This window comes from Penicillium cosmopolitanum (genome assembly GCF_028827165.1).
Source record: "Penicillium cosmopolitanum strain IBT 29677 chromosome Unknown utg000005l:1.0-4006212.0:1.0-4009387.0, whole genome shotgun sequence".
Classification (NCBI taxonomy): domain Eukaryota; kingdom Fungi; phylum Ascomycota; class Eurotiomycetes; order Eurotiales; family Aspergillaceae; genus Penicillium; species Penicillium cosmopolitanum.
Genome location: NW_026622675.1, coordinates 141245 through 158893, shown reverse-complemented (window position 1 = coordinate 158893; position 17649 = coordinate 141245). Strand labels below are relative to the sequence as shown.

The 17649-nt window shown below is 49.1% G+C and overlaps 9 protein-coding genes across 9 annotated transcripts; 6 read left to right on the top strand and 3 right to left on the bottom strand.

Moving 5' to 3' along the window:
- Positions 1-646: 646 nt before the first annotated feature.
- N7509_003075 (uncharacterized protein) lies at positions 647-835 on the top strand (the record flags this gene model as incomplete). The annotated part of the gene is made up of 1 exon (XM_056627712.1): positions 647-835. One exon carries the CDS (start codon positions 647-649, stop codon positions 833-835), a length of 189 nt encoding a protein of 62 aa, XP_056490446.1.
- Positions 836-1029: 194 nt separating this feature from the next.
- Positions 1030-2678, top strand: N7509_003074 (putative MFS transporter; the record flags this gene model as incomplete). Its single annotated transcript, XM_056627711.1, has 2 exons — positions 1030-1273; positions 1357-2678. Coding segments are annotated over 2 exons (1566 nt in total), but the record flags the coding sequence as incomplete, so codon positions are not given.
- Positions 2679-3370: 692 nt separating this feature from the next.
- N7509_003073 (cupin domain-containing protein) lies at positions 3371-3940 on the top strand (the record flags this gene model as incomplete). Its single annotated transcript, XM_056627710.1, has 1 exon — positions 3371-3940. One exon carries the CDS (start codon positions 3371-3373, stop codon positions 3938-3940), a length of 570 nt encoding a protein of 189 aa, XP_056490444.1.
- Positions 3941-4062: 122 nt separating this feature from the next.
- On the bottom strand, positions 4063-5251 carry N7509_003072 (zinc-dependent alcohol dehydrogenase family protein; the record flags this gene model as incomplete). Its single annotated transcript, XM_056627709.1, has 3 exons — positions 4063-4532; positions 4599-5045; positions 5113-5251. 3 exons carry the CDS (start codon positions 5249-5251, stop codon positions 4063-4065), a joined length of 1056 nt encoding a protein of 351 aa, XP_056490443.1.
- A 666-nt stretch (positions 5252-5917) lies between these two features.
- Positions 5918-7401, top strand: N7509_003071 (SGNH/GDSL hydrolase family protein; the record flags this gene model as incomplete). Its single annotated transcript, XM_056627708.1, has 4 exons — positions 5918-6100; positions 6155-6591; positions 6647-6757; positions 6831-7401. Coding segments are annotated over 4 exons (1302 nt in total), but the record flags the coding sequence as incomplete, so codon positions are not given.
- A 156-nt stretch (positions 7402-7557) lies between these two features.
- N7509_003070 (purine-nucleoside phosphorylase) lies at positions 7558-8808 on the bottom strand (the record flags this gene model as incomplete). The annotated part of the gene is made up of 2 exons (XM_056627707.1): positions 7558-8628; positions 8689-8808. The coding sequence occupies 2 exons, from the start codon at positions 8806-8808 to the stop codon at positions 7558-7560; spliced, it is 1191 nt and encodes a 396-aa protein (XP_056490441.1).
- Positions 8809-10312: 1504 nt separating this feature from the next.
- N7509_003069 (nuclear transport factor 2 family protein) lies at positions 10313-10699 on the top strand (the record flags this gene model as incomplete). The annotated part of the gene is made up of 1 exon (XM_056627706.1): positions 10313-10699. The coding sequence occupies one exon, from the start codon at positions 10313-10315 to the stop codon at positions 10697-10699; it is 387 nt and encodes a 128-aa protein (XP_056490440.1).
- Positions 10700-14029: 3330 nt separating this feature from the next.
- Positions 14030-15051, top strand: N7509_003068 (FAD-dependent oxidoreductase; the record flags this gene model as incomplete). The annotated part of the gene is made up of 3 exons (XM_056627705.1): positions 14030-14414; positions 14441-14637; positions 14692-15051. 3 exons carry the CDS (start codon positions 14030-14032, stop codon positions 15049-15051), a joined length of 942 nt encoding a protein of 313 aa, XP_056490439.1.
- A 302-nt stretch (positions 15052-15353) lies between these two features.
- On the bottom strand, positions 15354-16567 carry N7509_003067 (pectate lyase family protein; the record flags this gene model as incomplete). Its single annotated transcript, XM_056627704.1, has 5 exons — positions 15354-15818; positions 15874-15959; positions 16025-16110; positions 16165-16391; positions 16463-16567. The coding sequence occupies 5 exons, from the start codon at positions 16565-16567 to the stop codon at positions 15354-15356; spliced, it is 969 nt and encodes a 322-aa protein (XP_056490438.1).
- Between the last annotated feature and the right edge of the window lie 1082 nt (positions 16568-17649).

The following is a 17649-nucleotide window of genomic DNA, read 5'->3' as shown; positions in this document are numbered from 1 at the left end:
TTGACCCCGGACAAGACTGACGCTCGGATAGGTTGGAGGAATACTAGTGGTCGGTCGGAGTGGGTTCGGTGGAGAGTCCAAGTATTCAAGTCCCCACGGCATCTCAAGGTACCCCGACTGATAGTGAGTGAGTGGCTTGATAGGGTATGGACTACGGAGTACGGAGTAGATAGATCGGACATAAACGGCCAACTACCAGAGAAATAAAAGATAGACATGAAATTGCCCGTCAGAATTGTAAAACCCCTCCACTCTTACCACTATTCCCCACCATTTTTGTCTGAGCGGCATGAGCATGACGGTGGTTGAATGCAACCCTAACGACTTGCCGCAATCGGCATTTCCAGCCATCCCCCCCCCCGATGTCCATCTTGAAGGACTAACTAACCTTAATTGGTACGGTGGTGCTGAGGAAACCCGCCACTGGAATAATCGTAGTTATGTCTCGAGGAGAACAGGGAGGGAGAGGCAAAGGGGGGGGGGGATGTGAAACACGATTGGCGTTATCCGAGTCTTGACTCGTAGTCTTTCCTCCTCCCTTCAGTCCGAGGCATGCATGTTTATCTTAAGTGCTCCCAGCTATATGGCGTACTCGTATGTACCTTGAAAATCCATCCCAACACCTCCCCCCTTCCCCCGTATTCCAATGGATCCCTCGGCAAAGACCCAGATAAGGCGCAAGTCCCCGGATGCAACCGTGCGGCGCAAGTCCGATACGATCGGCGGTGCCCCAGGAGTCCAGAGGACCCTCTTCCTCTCCTCTCCTCTGCTGTCGCTGGCTTCCCCGTTGCCAGTCAATGCGGAGAAACGTGGGGGTGACATTGAAAGTCTGTGATGGTAATGCAACATCCCTTTGCATCGCCGCAAGGTGCTTCTACTAGCATGATAAGGCCCTGATCTGCTGTCTTGCAGGAAGCTTAGGCGCGGTCCCTGTTTCCTCTTCTCTTCTTCTTCTTCCTCCTCCTCCTCTTCTTTTTCATTTGTTTCTTTTCCTCTGCTCTCCTGTATAGCAGCTTGTAACGTCAAAAGTACAAGTTTGCCAGCCAACCTCCCCCCTTCCTTTCCAATATGGGTCACACATCGCAACCGTCGCTGGACGACACGACCAAGAAGACGGCCACTGCCGGGAGTGCCGATGAGCCCGATAAGCTGCAAGGTATTGCATCGGTTCCGGGAGTGGTGGACGAGGTCACCCGCGTGGTCGATCACAAAGCCGAACGAAGGCTATGCCGCCGGTTCGATATTCGACTCTTGCCCATTCTGGCCGTGATGTGTAAGAGCCGCTCCTCCTTTTGATATTAGAAGGTAGCTAGTGAATTGAGGCGGTCGCTAATTGACAATATTTGATGCTTCTAGACCTTTTCAATGCCCTCGATAAAGGAAATTTGGGTAACGCCAAAACTGATGGAATGACCGAGGATCTCCATTTCAAGGAGAATCAGTATAACCTGCTGCTGTCCATCTTCTTCGTCCCTTTCGTCATCTTCGCGCCGCCATTCTCCATGCTGGGCAAGAAGTTCAGCCCGGCTCGCACATTGCCCGTGTTGATGTTCTCCTTCGGCTCTTTCACTCTGCTCTCATCAGCTGCTAACAACTTTGGTGGCATCTTCGCCCTGCGTTGGTTCCTGGGTATGTCCGAGGCTGCCTTTTTCCCTTTGGTGATCTATTACTTGACCACCTTCTATCGTCGTGGTGAGCTTGCTCGCCGATTGGGTGTATTCTACGCGGCTTCCAACATCGCCAACGCTTTTTCCGGTCTCATTGCCTTTGGAGTCTTCCAGATCAAGGGCTCAAGTCTGCCCAACTGGCGGTATCTGTTCATCATTGAGGGTGCTGTGACGGTCATCTTTGCGGTCTTTGCTTTCTTCTATTTACCTCGCAGCGCGGCCGAGGCGACATTCTTGAGCGAGGAAGAAAAAGCCCTTGCCTTCCACCGAATCCAAGTCGATTCGTCTGCGGTGGTTAATGAAAAGTTCCGACTGCGCGAGGCCCTGGGGATCTTCAAGCACTTTTCCACATATGTATTTCTGTGCATCGAAATCTGCTTGGGTGTTCCATTGCAGGGCGTGGCCCTGTTTATGCCCCAAATTGTTGCTCGACTGGGCTATTCGACCGTGAAGACCAATCTCTATACCGTCGCCCCGAACGTGACGGGCGCGGCGATGCTTCTTGTTCTGGCTTTTAGCTCTGACTTCACCAAGCTGCGTTCGCCGTTCATCGTCCTGGGCTTCCTGCTCACCTTCTGCGGGTTCGCAATCTACGCATCCATTAATGATGTCCAAAATAACCTGCAGCTGGCCTACTTTGCCACATTCATGATGACTTGGGGCACCTCGGCGCCTTCCGTGATGTTGAGTACGTGGTATAACAACAACATCGCGCATGAAGGTCGTCGTGTATTGTTGACTAGTATCGGTGTTCCATTGGCCAATCTGATGGGTCTGGTTGGCAGCAATGTATTCCGTGAGCAAGATGCCCCAAAGTACATGCCGGCCTTGATCACCGTCATGGCCTTTGGAGCCACCGGTGCCTGCCTGGCCGGTCTACTGGGACTGTACATGTGGATGGACAACAAGCGTCGGGATCGTCACGATGGAGTGACAATCCACGCACGCGATATTCCGACCGAGCGCATGCGTGATGGTCCAGCATCGGCCGAGTTCCGCTGGTTCCTTTGAGCCCGCCAATGTGATATGAGGAATGTATGTAAATCTGAAATAATGAATTGCCAATTGTGTATAGTCCAGCCGAGTCCCACGTCATTTCTTCTTCCACGGCATCTTCCCCAGAAACCCCAGACCCATCCGTCCCACACTCCTGTCCCCAGTGTCCCCACAGTCGGAGGAACCGCGAGACCTGGTACGAGTACACAGTAAACTGGAAACTGGGGACTTGGTCCAGATGGAGAAGTCCGTGAGCTCCGGTCGGCTGGAGGGTCTAAGCGAGTGGCAGCAGATTCCTAATTTCCATTTCCATTTCCAGGGCCCCCCCATTGCTCCACTCGACACGACGGTGGGGGAGGCGGCGGTCGGGAATTGGGGACGGGGACAGGGCCAAGGGGACGGCAATCTGCCATGGCTTCAAGCTTGTAGCAGACATGGGTGATCCTCAGCCATATTTGAGACAAGACCGATTTTCAGGTTGCACAACCAGCAGTTGGCCTGGAGACATGCTTGTCTTCACCGCTGTTCGAAGGGGGCAGTCATGTGTCTCGCATCTGCAATTGAGTGGGACAGAAATCCTGAAAAGGAGAGAAAAAGGTTTAAAGATGAGAAGGACCTGAAATTTTGAATTTCGAGGAAGTTTCCCAACGCAAGATCCTCCAAAATCCCCCCCCCCCCAAAACCACATCAAATAACCTATCTTCGCCATGTCTAACCCCGGTCAAATTTCGCCGCTCCCACCAGTGACCCGGCATATCACCGGCCATAATGCCGCCGGTAAAGCGATCGTACAGTCCTCCACGCCCGGCGACTGGAAATCGTATGAGGAGAGCCAGATGGCATTCAATGTGGTCTACACAACCTCCCAATTCCCGGCGGACTTGAACCAGGACGCGGATATCGCCACCCATGACAAGGTCCAACAATCCGGCAAACTGGGATTGGTCAATCCCAAAGGTACCGTCTGCCGTATTGTCGATTTCGCCCCGAACAATAAATGTGTTGTCCACCGTACGCAGAGCCTCGACTACGGGATCGTTTTGGAGGGCCAGGTGGAAATGATGGTGGAAGAGGGTGATCCGGTGCGGATGCAGCGTGGAGATATCGCTATCCAGAGGGCCACAATGCACGGCTGGCGCAATCCAAGTGAGACGGAGTGGGCACGCATGGTGTTTGTTTTGCAGGATTGCCAACCGCTCACAGTGGCCGGGGTGGAAATGAAGGAAGAGTTGGGAATCGCGACCGGTGTGTTGAATCCGAGTGGGAATGACCAGTAGTGTAGCTGGCGTACATCCAATGCACAGTGCATTCCTTTCTTCCATCATGGTCCGAGTAGGCTGTGGAAACCCGGATAGTAACTAAGAGTATGTCTCGATATCTGCGTTTGTCATTCGCTCTTCTATTGGATCTTGATCACTACCTTGCCGAAGTGATTGCCGCTCTCCACGAACTGGAAGGCCTTTTGGGCATCGGCGAAGGGGAAGACCTTATTCACAACGGGTCGGATCTGATGCGTTTCGTAGAATCGGATCATCTCCTCAAACCGGTCTTTGGGTCCATTGATGATACCCTTCAGGGTCACAGTGCGCCGCAGAGCCAGGATGTTCACGTTCAATCGGTCATCTTCTGCGTCCACCTTGCCAGAAACGTAGCCAATGCAGTCAATAAGTCCACCAAAGGCAATACAGTCAAAGCTTTTGCGCAGAGTTTGCGCTCCACCAGTCTCTAGAATAATATCCGCCCCGTGATTGTTCGTGTATTGCATGACCTCTGCTTCCCAACCGGGCGTCGTGCGGTAGTTGATGGTGTGGTCGGCACCGAGCTGCTTGGCCTGATCGAGTTTCGCATCTGACGAGGAAGTGATGATCACTGTAAAGGTTAGCGGTTATACATCTCCAGGTCAACATCTCCAGCGGACGGGCACTTTGCACTAACCCTTGGCGCCGGCAGCCTTCGCGATTTGCAATCCGGAGATGGCCACTCCTCCTGTGCCTTGGAGGAGAATATACTCGTTCTTGCCACCACTCTCGCCCATGGGGCGCATTCCATTGATCGACATCCAAGCAGTGACAGCTGCAATGGGCAGCGTGCAAGCTTCCTCATCAGACAAATAGCTCGGGGCTTTCACCAACCCGTGTGCGGGGAAGACCCGGTGCGTTGCGAGGACGCCATTCAGCGGGAGTCCGATGCTGCCAGCCAATTCCTTCTCAGTAACTTGTCCAGTCTGATGCTCGGGCAAAAATGTAGACAGAACGCGATCCCCCACGGCCCATTGGCTCACACCGGAACCAATCTGTATGACTACTCCGCACATATCCGAACAAGGAACGATGGTGGTATCTTGGTCGGCGCTCTTGTGATGTTTGTACTCGCCCTTGGTGACTTTAGAAATTATTTATTAGTGAATGTCTCTATTGAATCCACATTTTGAGGCCCATGTTGTACTCACCTTCCACGTCGCGATAGTTCAGAGACACAGCACGGATCTCCACGAGCACCTCACTAGCTCCGAGGGAAGGCATCGGGACCTCTGTCTGATGGAGACTGTCGATACCTCGAAGAGGTGTTATCCATTGTCGAACTGACATGATAATTGAGTGAAGGTTGGAAAGAAAGAGTATGTGGGAAGGTCAAAAAGTTGGCCGAGGTTGTTTTGCAGTGGAATTGGAGGCGCTTTGTCAGCAACATTCCCAGCAAATATGAAAATCGCGAATATTCAACTGGGGATAGAGATAGAAAATTACTTAGGTACAGGGTAAAAAATGGAATAAATTTCCTAGGTTATACCTATCATATATTCTTTCATACTCATATTATCTAGGGTATCGACATAGTCGAGGGACGGCCTATAGTTACCCGCATTACGTCCCATGCATGGTAAGGTTATTTACAAGGATCGTCAAGGATGGAACAATGAGACACTCAGTACAGAGTATCTAAAATAGAGAGATAACTCTGATGTAATCCAGTCTATTCAACATGAAGAGGGGTTCTTACAGGGAATTCCCCAGGAAATACTCCGTAAAGAGGGGTTTCCCCGCAAACTAAACAACAGAAATGCGGCAAAAATACTACCATTTTACCCATTTTAGCCGATATATGGGACAAATTCGAGATATAAGGCTTGGCTGTAACGGGGCGAATATTAAGAAGAATGAATAATAAGAACAATAAGAACAATAAGAACAATAAGAACAATAAGAACAATTAAGCTAGGTTCAAGCATTCAAGGTAGCCCGGCCCACTTCTCGACGATGATGGCAATGTATTGGAGATACCTGTTGGTGGCTCTTGGTCTCATGGCCAATAGAGTGGATTCATTACCAAGTCTCCAACAATTTGGTCGTTCGAATAAAAACTTGAACGATCATTGGGTCGGAATCTGGGCAACAATGCCTCAACTTGTCGAACCCGCAAACCTCCCACCACCGCCTTTTGTATGTCACGCAGACGATAAAGAACACTGTTGTTAGTTCTAACCATGCGTATAGAATGGCTCTAGTGGGGTGTTTTATAACAGTACTCTTCGTCAGACTGTTCAAGTTGGCCTAGAGGCAAACAAAATTCGTCTGGGGTTTTCTAACGCGTTTGGGGTCAATAATCTCAACATCACCAGTGCGGCTGTGAGTCGAACATTCGAAGGTCAAGCCGGAACCAGTGAACTACAGTCGGGATCTACGCAAAAATTGCAATTCAGTGGAAAGGAGGGTATTTCTATCCCCAACGGCGGTCTGGCTTTTACGGACCCAATTGAATTTCCGGTTCAGGCCCAATCGGTGCTAATGATCGATCTTTTCTTGGAGCATGGACAAGACGGATTTGCTATAACGGGTCACCCTGGCAGCAGGACTACGTCGTTCATGAGTATCGACGACCAAGTTGGGGAGAAAAACTTAACCAACAACTCTGTACAAAGTACCGAACATTGGTAGGTGATGTGATTTCTGAATCTTATGTGGAGAGGTATTGAACGCCAGTCACAGGTACTTCATCAGTGCAGTCGAGGGGCTTTTGAATGAGCAGTCTAGCTCCTTTGCCATAGTTGGCGATAGTATTACAGATGGCCGAGGAAGCACAACAAATGCCAACAATCGGTAAGGGTGACTTCTTGAATTCTGCTGTTGATACAAAGCCTTGGCGAAATGTGGTACTTATTTGACGAACCAGGTGGCCAGATCTGTTGCAGAAGAAATTAAATCAGGGCAAGGCTAAAGCGAAAATTGCGATTCTTAACCAGGCAGCAGGTGGAAACCGCATCTTGCATGATGGCTTGGGACCTAATGCTATCAGTCGTATCGACCGAGATGTATTGGCACAGCCTGGGATTAAATATGCGATGATATTCGAGGGTGTTAATGATATTGGCGTTGCAGGCCCGGATATCAACTCCCAAACTGAGATTGGGGACCAACTGATCATGGCCTTCCAGCAGATTGCAAGCAGAGTTCAAGCAGCCGGTATATTATTTGGCGGAGCCACAATTACACCTTTCGGGACACCGGCAAGCTCGAATTACACTCAGCCATACTCGGATCCGGAACGGGAAAAAACCCGACAAAGAATCAATCATTTTATCAGGAATAGTGGAATATTTGACTTTGTGCTCGATTTTGACCGTGCTGTACACGATCCGCAGAATCAATCTGTGCTTTTGGGCAAATTTGACTCAGGAGACCATCTCCACCCCAACGAAGCGGGATATCAGGCGATTGCTGATTATTTTCTATCTGAATTTCTCTTGTGAGCAAAGGTGGATATGAATAGTATGTATTGGTTGGAATTATGGATACAAACGAATCAATTCGTTGACGATGTACATGAGACGATGTTGAAGGGACCGACTCGGACTATGCCATCCATCTTCTTTAAGTACTTGGTACATTTCAAATTTGACTTATCCACGGCGAGCGAGACGGTTCAGACTGCGTTTCTTGTAAGCACCGCTCTCCTCCAGTGACTGGGAAACGCCAGGGCCGAAATCTGGAGTGCCTCCAAGGGTGCCAAAGATGTCACCGATGTAATTGCTGGGCTTCACGCCGGCGGAAAAGGTCGAATTCCATCCTTTGCGAATACCCTGAACGACTTCAATACCGGCAATATAGAGGTTCTTGAGCGCGGGCTCAAATCCACCTTGGTCGGAGTCAACCAGATTGTAAAGGGCCGAAGCTCCGGGGTAGGGTCGATCAAAGTCAGATGCAGTTCGCATGACGATGATACGAGCAAAGTCAGTGAGCTTGTGAGACGAGGACCGCAAGAGAACCTCAAGGGTAGCGTTATCCTCCTGGGCACTGGAACAGTACTCTCCAGTGCCATTGGTGAACAACTTGGTGGTGTTATCGAATGCGGTCGCCAGAAGGTTACCGCTGTAGTAAACATCCGAGGTTGCTGTATCGCACTCAACGATGCTCGGGGGCAGGGTCGCTGCCTTATAGAGCCCGCTTGGGGTCTTATAGTGGGCTCGGTAGGCCTTGGCAGTGTCTGAATCTGATAGGTTCGCACGACGGGCGAAGCCAGCAGCAATTTTGCGAAGGTTGTCGTTCACTTCAAAGACCTCAGTACCGTAGATGGTACTTGGGTACTGATTGGGGTATCTGGAACCATAGGGAATGTATCCAGTAGAATAGTTGTGGGGCAGCTCCCGAATATCGATCTCGTACTGAAGGGCAACCTGAACTGCATATCGGGCAAAGGTTGCGGAGCCTGTGGTGACTCGTTTGGGGTTCACACCAGCGATGCCAGCAATCAAAAAGTATGTCTGGGTCAGGTCGAACAGAGAAGAGAAGGCAACCGCAGTGACCGTTGTAGCTGCATTGATCTCTGCCTCGCCAGTGATCAATTGGCAGACCTCGTAGTCATCAGTGCATTGTACATCGGGGTAGATTGAGGACAGGCCAGGGACGGTGATGTTGTGGGCCAATAGGTTGAATTCAGGGACATTCCACCAAGCTTCAGCTTCGGGCTCAAACTAAGAGAAGAAGTGAGCAAGAGAACCATTTTCATCGTTTGGAAAGGAGAACATGTGTACCATAGAAATGATGAACACCTTGGGCGCAATCTTCTCGGCCTGTGCGCTTGAAGCCGAGGCAGTGGCTGCGAACGCGCAGGCTCCGAGGAGCGACGCGATCAGAGTCCGACAGGAGAACATGACGATGAAGCGAGCGGTGTTTGTCAGTAAATATCACGGAAAACCCAATTGAAGAGTTTTTGCTCGACGGCAACCTTTGTCGTTTAAATGCTGTAGCAAGTAGCAGCTAAGCTTTGTTTCATTCGCAGATTCTTCGCGGCTTCTCTCGATTTTCGCGCGATAGCATCCATTATTTTTCCGAACAAGGTGGATATCAATCCATATCTAGCAGCGATCAGCAACGATCCCGTTGACGAGATTTAGGGCCCGATGGCGCTCCTGGACCTCCGATTGGCGTCGGCCCAGCTCAGTGGACTCGGCCACCCGAAGAAAGCACTTTTCTGATAGGGTTGCGAACCGGATTGGACGAGGACCGTCGCTCACCAGGGGAACTGTTCCAGATGGCCAAATAAGCGTTGCCTATCGCTGCTAAACAGTGGCTTATCGCGCGATTGTCAGTCTCAGTGTTCCAATGACAATTGGTGGGATAGTAGTATCAATTAATGGTTATCGTCTTCAGGGGGAAAACCCCTACCTGTCATGTTTCCTGTTCCTATTCTTCTTTCTCCTCCGAGGAAAAGTTTGGCAGACTCTAATAATTTTAGTAGAATTAGTACTCTGGTCACCTGGCGGTGTTAATTAAGAAGTTCAAGTCAAACTGAAAGTGAAAATCTGCTGGCGAGTCGGCGATGACCCACAGCCAATCTGCAATCTGCAACTCTACTGTTTGCCAAAAATATATTTCGAGATCTGTGATGATCACTGGCATAAGGTTCCAAGGTTGATAGTGACTGTCCAGAAATATGGAGGAAACAGTTATATTCCTGGCAGAGATGTACTACTAGTAGGGGTTATGGCTTCAAGTTCCAGGCAGTAGAGATCCCCGCTGAACTTCAATCGACTACTAGTATAACCTTGAAATATTTTTATTTATTTGCGTACCGCGTTTGCATTCGCATTCTCTCGCTGACGATACCCAGGCCCGACCCAGCATCCACTCTAACGGTGGAATCTGGCCAATCAAGTTGGTACCGCAACAGCAGCACATCCGATGACGCGCGGGCTCAAGCCACCGTGGCACATGGGGAATTGGCGTGGGGCATGACGCATGTCAAGGCTTCCTCTGGCAGTCCAACAGTCGCACACCCCAGACTCCATAAATAAATCCTACCAACTTTGACAGGAGACCATGCGCTGATCAGCGGATTCGCCCCAACGTCATCTCCTGACGTCATTTTAATCTATCTCGACGCTGTGGCAGGCCAACCCTGGGAAACTTGCTTAGTATTCATTAAAATCGTCGTCCGACCCCTCTCGCAGAGAGAGAGAACTAGAAGAAACCAACTGCACTCACGGTGTCATCTCGATTGTTTCAAACGGTGAGTTTTCTTGCTCGCACAGCTAGTATTTTGTATATCGCTACATCCACTAACGGCCAAAGATTGCCCGGCTATTTATAGTATAGAGCAGGCACACACACGCACTCTCTCTTTCTTCTACTACCCCTCATCTCCCTATCGTCAAAATGCCAGGGATCCACGACCGAATCCGCGAGGATCTTTACAACAAGGAGCGTGCGCTCTGGACGGCGCTCACCTCAGCCGACCCTGCCCCGGCCGTTCGAAAGCTATGCAACGAAGACGCCAACTTGATGTTCCCCAAGATGGGAATCATTACACTCGAGGATGATGAACAGTTCAGAGATGCTTTGAAACCACCTTTTCATCGGTTCGACGGATATCAACTGGATGAAGTGCGAACTATCATCATTGATCTCATGGCCGGTGTTGTGACCTGTAAGATTCACGCGGTTAGAGGACACAAACAATATAAAGCCACATCATCGACAACATGGAGTCAAGCATCAGACGGGGAGTGGCGCATTTCATGCCACCAAGAGACCTTGGCATAATGGAAAACACATTGGGGAAACAGTTCTTTTTCAGTCCTGTATGAATCTTAATTATTGAGCGTGATGATATTTGTGACGATAACATGAGACTATACGTCCCAAATTGACGCAATTCAACCTTTAATCTAGTTTATCTACTTTCCCTTTCCTAGGACAAAGTTCTTCCCGGATCACAATACAGACAGTACAATCTACCCCAATCGGTGATGCTTTATCTGCAGAACCAAGACTGAAGCGGGCTGATCCACGAAAATTTCACGATATTATGTCGAATACATCAGCTTGTAGATCTCAATAGATGCCCCCATTGGACGGAAAGGGCAAATCAATTGGCTTTTAATTCAATTAGGGAATCGCGCGGGCTACCAATAGAGACCATCGCGATTTTATGTCATGGCGGTAACCAGTACATTCTGCTTGCCGCCGGGTATAAGGACCTCGGGGTCCTGAGTGCAAGAGCAGTTCTAAGAGGTAAATATACCAGTATACATGGGATGGTTCCTCATCAGTTCATCGATTCTAGTTCCCCTCCCATACTCGAGAATTGTCTGTCTTGAAATGTTCATCTCTCAAAGAATCAGCCTAGCGCTGATGGCAGAAAGCCTTGCTTTCCTTCTCAATTACCCCTGTTTCCGATCGTATCTAAATTGAATACAAAAACATCTCTTATATTTTGCCTCATGGCTTGATCGCCGCAATTTGTTGAAGGGAGTACCAACGAGGAGACAACGCTTTCTTTCAGTCACAAACTCCGTTCAAGAGTAGCATATGTGACTGAATTTATCCAAGCTGAATGGGACAGTAATCCAGACATATCGGGTTCCTTCGACCAGGTGTCGTTGAATATGCGGAATCGGCAGTGAGTTTTGATATTAAATCATTTCAATGAGCTTCGAAACAACCCTTCTATTGCGGTCACCTTTCAAAGTTCCCACTGGAATTACTTTTGCTGCTGTCCAAAGTCCCAGAATGGCCCTTAGTGCACCTGTCCATTGGACGAGGAAACGTATAGGAATACGTCGGCCATATTGCAGTTGCAACTCTGTTGCAGTCCACGGGAGTCCTTATCGACAAAGAATTGCCCTGGTAATCGAACAAAAAATTCCCTATCATCCTGTAATCTACGCAGCCCCAATTGCTGGCATCGAGATTCTGAGCCCCTTTTCAGATGGGGTTGGGATGAGGAGGCGGCGGCACGTATGCGAAGGGTTGGACTCTCTGAAAGCTCTGGCAAGCATCGCTGGCTGATCCGACAGATTCATACTGCTAATGCAGGTAATAATATCGTGTCGGAAAAGACAATGAAGTATATATGAGGGCCACCGGCCTAAGTCTGTCTGAGTTGGACACAAGTTGGCAGCATGATGGTTCGCGGTAACTGGTGGCGGGCTTTCTCACTGGGATAGTAGAATATTACGAGATGAGCTGCACAGTAGGCTCGCTACGAGCTTCTATTTATCTTTGATAAGGGCCCTAGCGCTAATGGTCAACATCTGGGATTTATGCTATTTGCGCCCTCGCAAGGTTGCACTAGGTTTTTTGAGCTTGGGATCGTCTGTGCTCCAACGGCTCGTGCGGGGCTGAAGAGTGCCCAGGTGAGCATGTCGCACGGCAGGCTGCATCTTATATTAAACGTCTGATGCACTGTCTGGTAGTATTGGGCTAGGCATCATAAGGAAAAAAGCTCCGGGTGCATGCATCTGCCTACTTGTAGTATAGTACGAGTATACATACTAATCAGGTCCACTCGGTTAAGTTACGAGGCCAATGGAAGGGGACAGAAAATTTTGTTCCTTGTTTCAAGCTGCACGAACCCGAAATTGGCATACTAGTACGTGTAATACCCAAACTTGTACGGAATGCAAATGATAGGATATGAACTCCATAACTCTTTTGTCTGTCTCCCCCTCCCCTTATTCCTCTGCTAAATCCTGGCGCGTTATGTATCTCGAGCGAGCGTTCATAGGTTCTCGGCAAGCCAAAAAAAAAAGAGAAAAGAAAGAACTAGTCGATTTCCTGCTCTGCTAATTGACATTTCTTTCATGGAAAGGGGGGGTCTGGGGCGAGATAAAACAATAGATACATACATATACTCGTACTGCCCAATAACCTTGCAAATAAATTCGCATCGCGGGTGTTGCTCCCTTTGTTGGAGCAAATAAGTGGAACTAGTGGAACGGGGAACAGGGGGAATATCCACGCAGCGGCAGGTTACGGACCGAGAACGTTAATTAATCAGTCATTAGTACTGGCAAGCCTCGGAACAGCTCTCCATGCATTAGTGCGACCTAATACTAGTAATGATCGAGAAACTTCGGCAACTCGGAAGTCTTCCCTCCAGTCCTTTTGCTTCCTTATGCTTTATCGAGACTCCCGCTTCTGTCAAGAGAGTCGCCACCAAAAGTCAAACCAGTGCCATCTACACCCTCATCCGTAAAAAGCCAAGGGTCTGGACGAAACGAATTGGCGGTCTGATGCCAAAGATTTGTGATTTATCACTTTCTTTGCTTATTTATTTCTGACTGTCATTATCATCTGCGGAGAAACGCGAGAATCCGCGCCCTAGAATCATCCATTCAGACGGCTCCACACCGGTTCCATGGCTACGTACCCTTTTTATCTGGGAAAATGCCGAAGGATCGCCTTACCCGGCCGAGGGAACCTAGAATCCTTCCTGGCGTGATGGTTCATCTATTTACTAGTACGAGTATGTAGTTGTAGGGGCGTTGATAATTGGTCGCGGAAGTCTTCGACCCTTCCCTGCAGAAGAGATTTCTTCGACGGCGCTAAATCCCCTGCAAAGCAGAGCCCGAGTCAGCCGAGTAATCAAAGTGGATCGTGTTTTCAAGCTGACATTCCCCAATTAGCCCAGGTGATATTGTGTTCTCAAGAGAGTGGCCCAGCAATTTAAGGAATTTACGGCTTGCTACGATTTTCGCTTTTACCTCGCGATGGATACTATTCATCTGCCCCGGGATATCATTATAGTCGGTGCCGGCATTGCAGGAATCGCCTGTGCTCTCGCTCTATCCCACGAAGTTTCTCCCTATGTGCCCGACCTCAAAATAAAAATATACGAGCGACATGATATCTTATCGACATCAGGGGGGGGGCGATCAATCTCACACCTGTCGCGCAACGTCACCTTGCCCAACTCGGGGTCCTAGAGGAGCTGGACCGCATGGGCTCCGAAGGGGAGCAGAAGTTGATGCCATTTCACTTTACTCCATACGATCTGGTCGCTCAATTGGTTCAATTGGATTTGTTGACCATCACGGAAATGGTTATGGAGGATTTAAAGGTCGCCGGGTGATGCGCATTGTGCTCTCCATGGCGATGCTGACACTGGCGGAACGAACCCCGAACATCGAATTGATCTTTGGGAAAAAGGTTGTCGGAGGCGAAGAAACTGAGAGCAACGCTGTTGTTCACTTCAAAGATGGTACTAAGGCTGTCGGTGACTTGGTAATCGGCTGCGATGGAGTTCATTCTGCGGTTCGCACATCCTGGGTCGATCCTGGCAGTCCATCCGAATATACTGGTATATCGTTTTTACAGGCGACCGTGCCAACAGACAGTATTTCTTCGCGAATTCATTTCCGCTCATCGGCCCTCAACATATCGCGACATGGATCAATGCTGACCAGCTATTGCGATCGCGACCGCGAACAAATCTTCGCCGCTGCCACTGTGCAATTTAGCCAAGATGACTTGAGTTACTATCGGATGGAACCCGGGCAGACTGGGCAACGCAACATAGAATCAAGTGTGCACTTCGTCGCGAGGTCCAAGATCGTTTCTCCAAGACTGCGATACCTTGCATTCGGGAGATAGTCAACAGTGAAGCAGACTGGATGCTTTACCCTGTTCATCAAGTGCCACCAGGCGGGAGATGGTCCACAAATCGTGTGATTCTGCTGGGCGATGCAGCACATGCGGTATGGCTCATTCCAACTCTCTATTTTGTTCACATATTAATATATTTTTTCTAGATGCCCCCAAGGGACGAATCCGCCGCCTACGCGCTGGACGATGCAATTCTCTTTGCTCGTATCCTAGTCCGTTACCGGTCTGAACCACTGTCCGAAGTGTTTGATGCGTATGAGAGTATGCGCCGCGATACCATCGAAAATGCCTTCAAAGAGTCCCACCGTATGTGGGATCGCAATCGTGATATGGGTATGCTAGAGGGTCGCCTTAAGGAGTGGCTGATGCCGTTCTATTTACGCAGTAACCGTGACAAGCGCGAAGCTGCGTGGGAGTTTGACGCAGCAAAGATCACAATTCCTACACCTGCCCCTAGTGAGGATTTAGTATCTCTAAATTCATTTCTGAAGGAGCATACGGCATGAAACAAAATAAAAGAAGGAGTATTGCATCTAATTGATCGCTTACGGCGTTGGGACTACAAGGGATGGCGTGATGAGTGATTTTTCGGTCTGGTATCCTGCAATGAATTTTCTTAGTTACTAGTCATGTATGACATGACATGATTCCTTACTACTGAAATCGGGTACATAATTCTCGATCGTATGATATGTTAGGATAGCACTTCTTTCCGGAGACATGAAAATGCGTTTCATTTCTCGCTAGATACAACCTATTCAAAATATCGACCCGAGTGAAATGATCAGCCGAGCTTCATAACCCTCAACTAAAAGGACAAAGTCTGTCCAGCAGTTCCAACAACTGCGCTTTTGACCTTGCTTGAACCAAGGAGATTGTAGCTGTATGGCACGGATTTGAGTGTTCCCGCCGGCGCAGTGTTCGCGCCAGTACCAAAGTCGTTATCATTGGCCACCGCGTAACCACCATCAGTGGAATACAAGGGCTTCTTGCTTCCCGAGAAAGCATTTGACTCGACAAGCAGCTGGGCACCCTGACGAGTGTTGATTCCGTCACTCACATCCAGGAAGTAACTGTTATAGATATGGCCGGTACCAAAGCGGAAAGAGGGCGCGCGGGAGTTGATGTTGTACCAGTAGTTGTTGTTCTGAGTGATGCGCAGATGCCCCGTATCCTCGTCGCCATTGCTATCGGAGTGGCCGATCAAGGATGCCTTGTAGTGGTCATGGATGAAGGTGTTGGAAACGGTGACATAGTCCGCTGCGTGGGTAAGCTGGATAGAGTGAGTATTTCGCTTATGAATCACGGCTACTAATCGAAGCTCTTACGTCAATCAGACCATCATAATAGTCTTTGTCGTGGTCCATGTCGGATGAGACATCGCAGTGGTCAATCCAAACGTTGTTCGATTTCTCTGAATAGGGTCAGAAGGGGCAAGCCGAGGTGGTAACGGTAATAAACTTGAATGAAAGTACTCACGGACGCCAATAGCATCCCCATTGTCGGCAAGGACCTTCTGGACTCCCAGATTGCGGATAACCACATTGGAAGCTTCCTTGACCAACCTGAAATTTGTAAGTTTAAATCACCCTTTGCAATGCTGGCAGCCTCAAACTCACACTCCGAACCCGGACAGGATTGCATTCGAGTCCTTGCCGATGATACTGGTGTTGCTGCCTACACGAGCCTGATCCGCAGTCTTGGTAATCTTTCCACTGACAACGACAACCTTTTTGGAGTCCCCAGACACGGCCGCAGTGAAAGCAGCGTAGGAAGACACAGTGGTGGTGGTACCGCCAGCGCCGCCAGTGGTGCCTCCATTCTGGCTAGCATAGCCGGTAGCAGCCTAAATATCTTATTAGCCAGGGTCTTCTGGTAAATAAGAGGAGCTATAGATCAATGAGAATAGACACGCACATCATTAACGCTCGCTCGCTTGTCAAAGTTGTTGCTTGATGTCGGTACACCAAGCGCGAGTCCGGACAGACAAAGCACAGCAGCGACCAGCTTGGAAGGAGCCATTTTTGTGAAGATCTCGACTCGGTTTGATGGTAAAAATATTGTTGCAGGGTATTGAGATATAGTAGAACGATGTATGGAAATATCTAGGACTTTATAGTTCTCGCAAATAGCCCTGTGGGCCCTCCGCCAAGACACCTTTCCATTAGCCCGGGCGGACATTTCATTGAGGAAACGGACAATCTTGGCGAATCGAATATATTGTGCAAATGAATTAATGAACTAGTCTAATGGTTTGATTCTCTGACGAAGTTTGTGTCATGTTGTTCCTGTGGAGGCCGCGTCTACCTTACAGGGATACTAATGTATTTAGTTCCGCTGGGCGCCACAGCTTGGCATGAACATCTCTCCCCGCTTCTGCCACGGAGAGATGCAGCCATCATGGATATAAAATTGCAGTTGGTGGATTTGTTTGAACTGTTTCTTCAGTGGCTATGATGCGAGTTTTGCCGATGCTTTTCGCTGAAGTACTTCCACGAATAAACTTGACAGGCCATGAGGACCAGTTTGCTTAAAGTCCGCCAAGGCCATAAGGGTTTCACCTTCTCACATACCACTTGGCAGGGTCATATGAAGGGGAAAGGGGCTGTCCTCTGCTGAAACTATTTCCATCAATCCAGAGACCATTCTTTAGCGGTAATTGCACGGGTGTTTTGCCTAGCTGTTCCACCAGCCCCGGCGCCATCAATAGTGGAGCTATGCTCTGAAATGCATACAAGACATATTTCATCTTTCTTTCATGAAGATGTATATTAATTGGAAAACTGGAATGGTAGTACGAGATGGATATCACGGATCCGGAACCGGCTTGACTAGGACCGGATCAACGTGGCTAGAGCGCTAGCAGCCTTCAGGAGGTGCGTGAATGATCAAGATCAAATGAGTAATGAACTGGCTAGTACTCAATTTTTTACTGGGTCTACGAACAATTAGACAGATGTCTCAGTTGTGAAGAAAAGCCCATGTGGGCTACTGTCGAGCTGTCCTCCACGGACCACATGCCCGGTTTCTTTTTGCTAGTTTTGGAATATTTGACAAATCCAACCCGCTATCATGCTAGAATGAAGGCAGTGTAGTGTGATAAT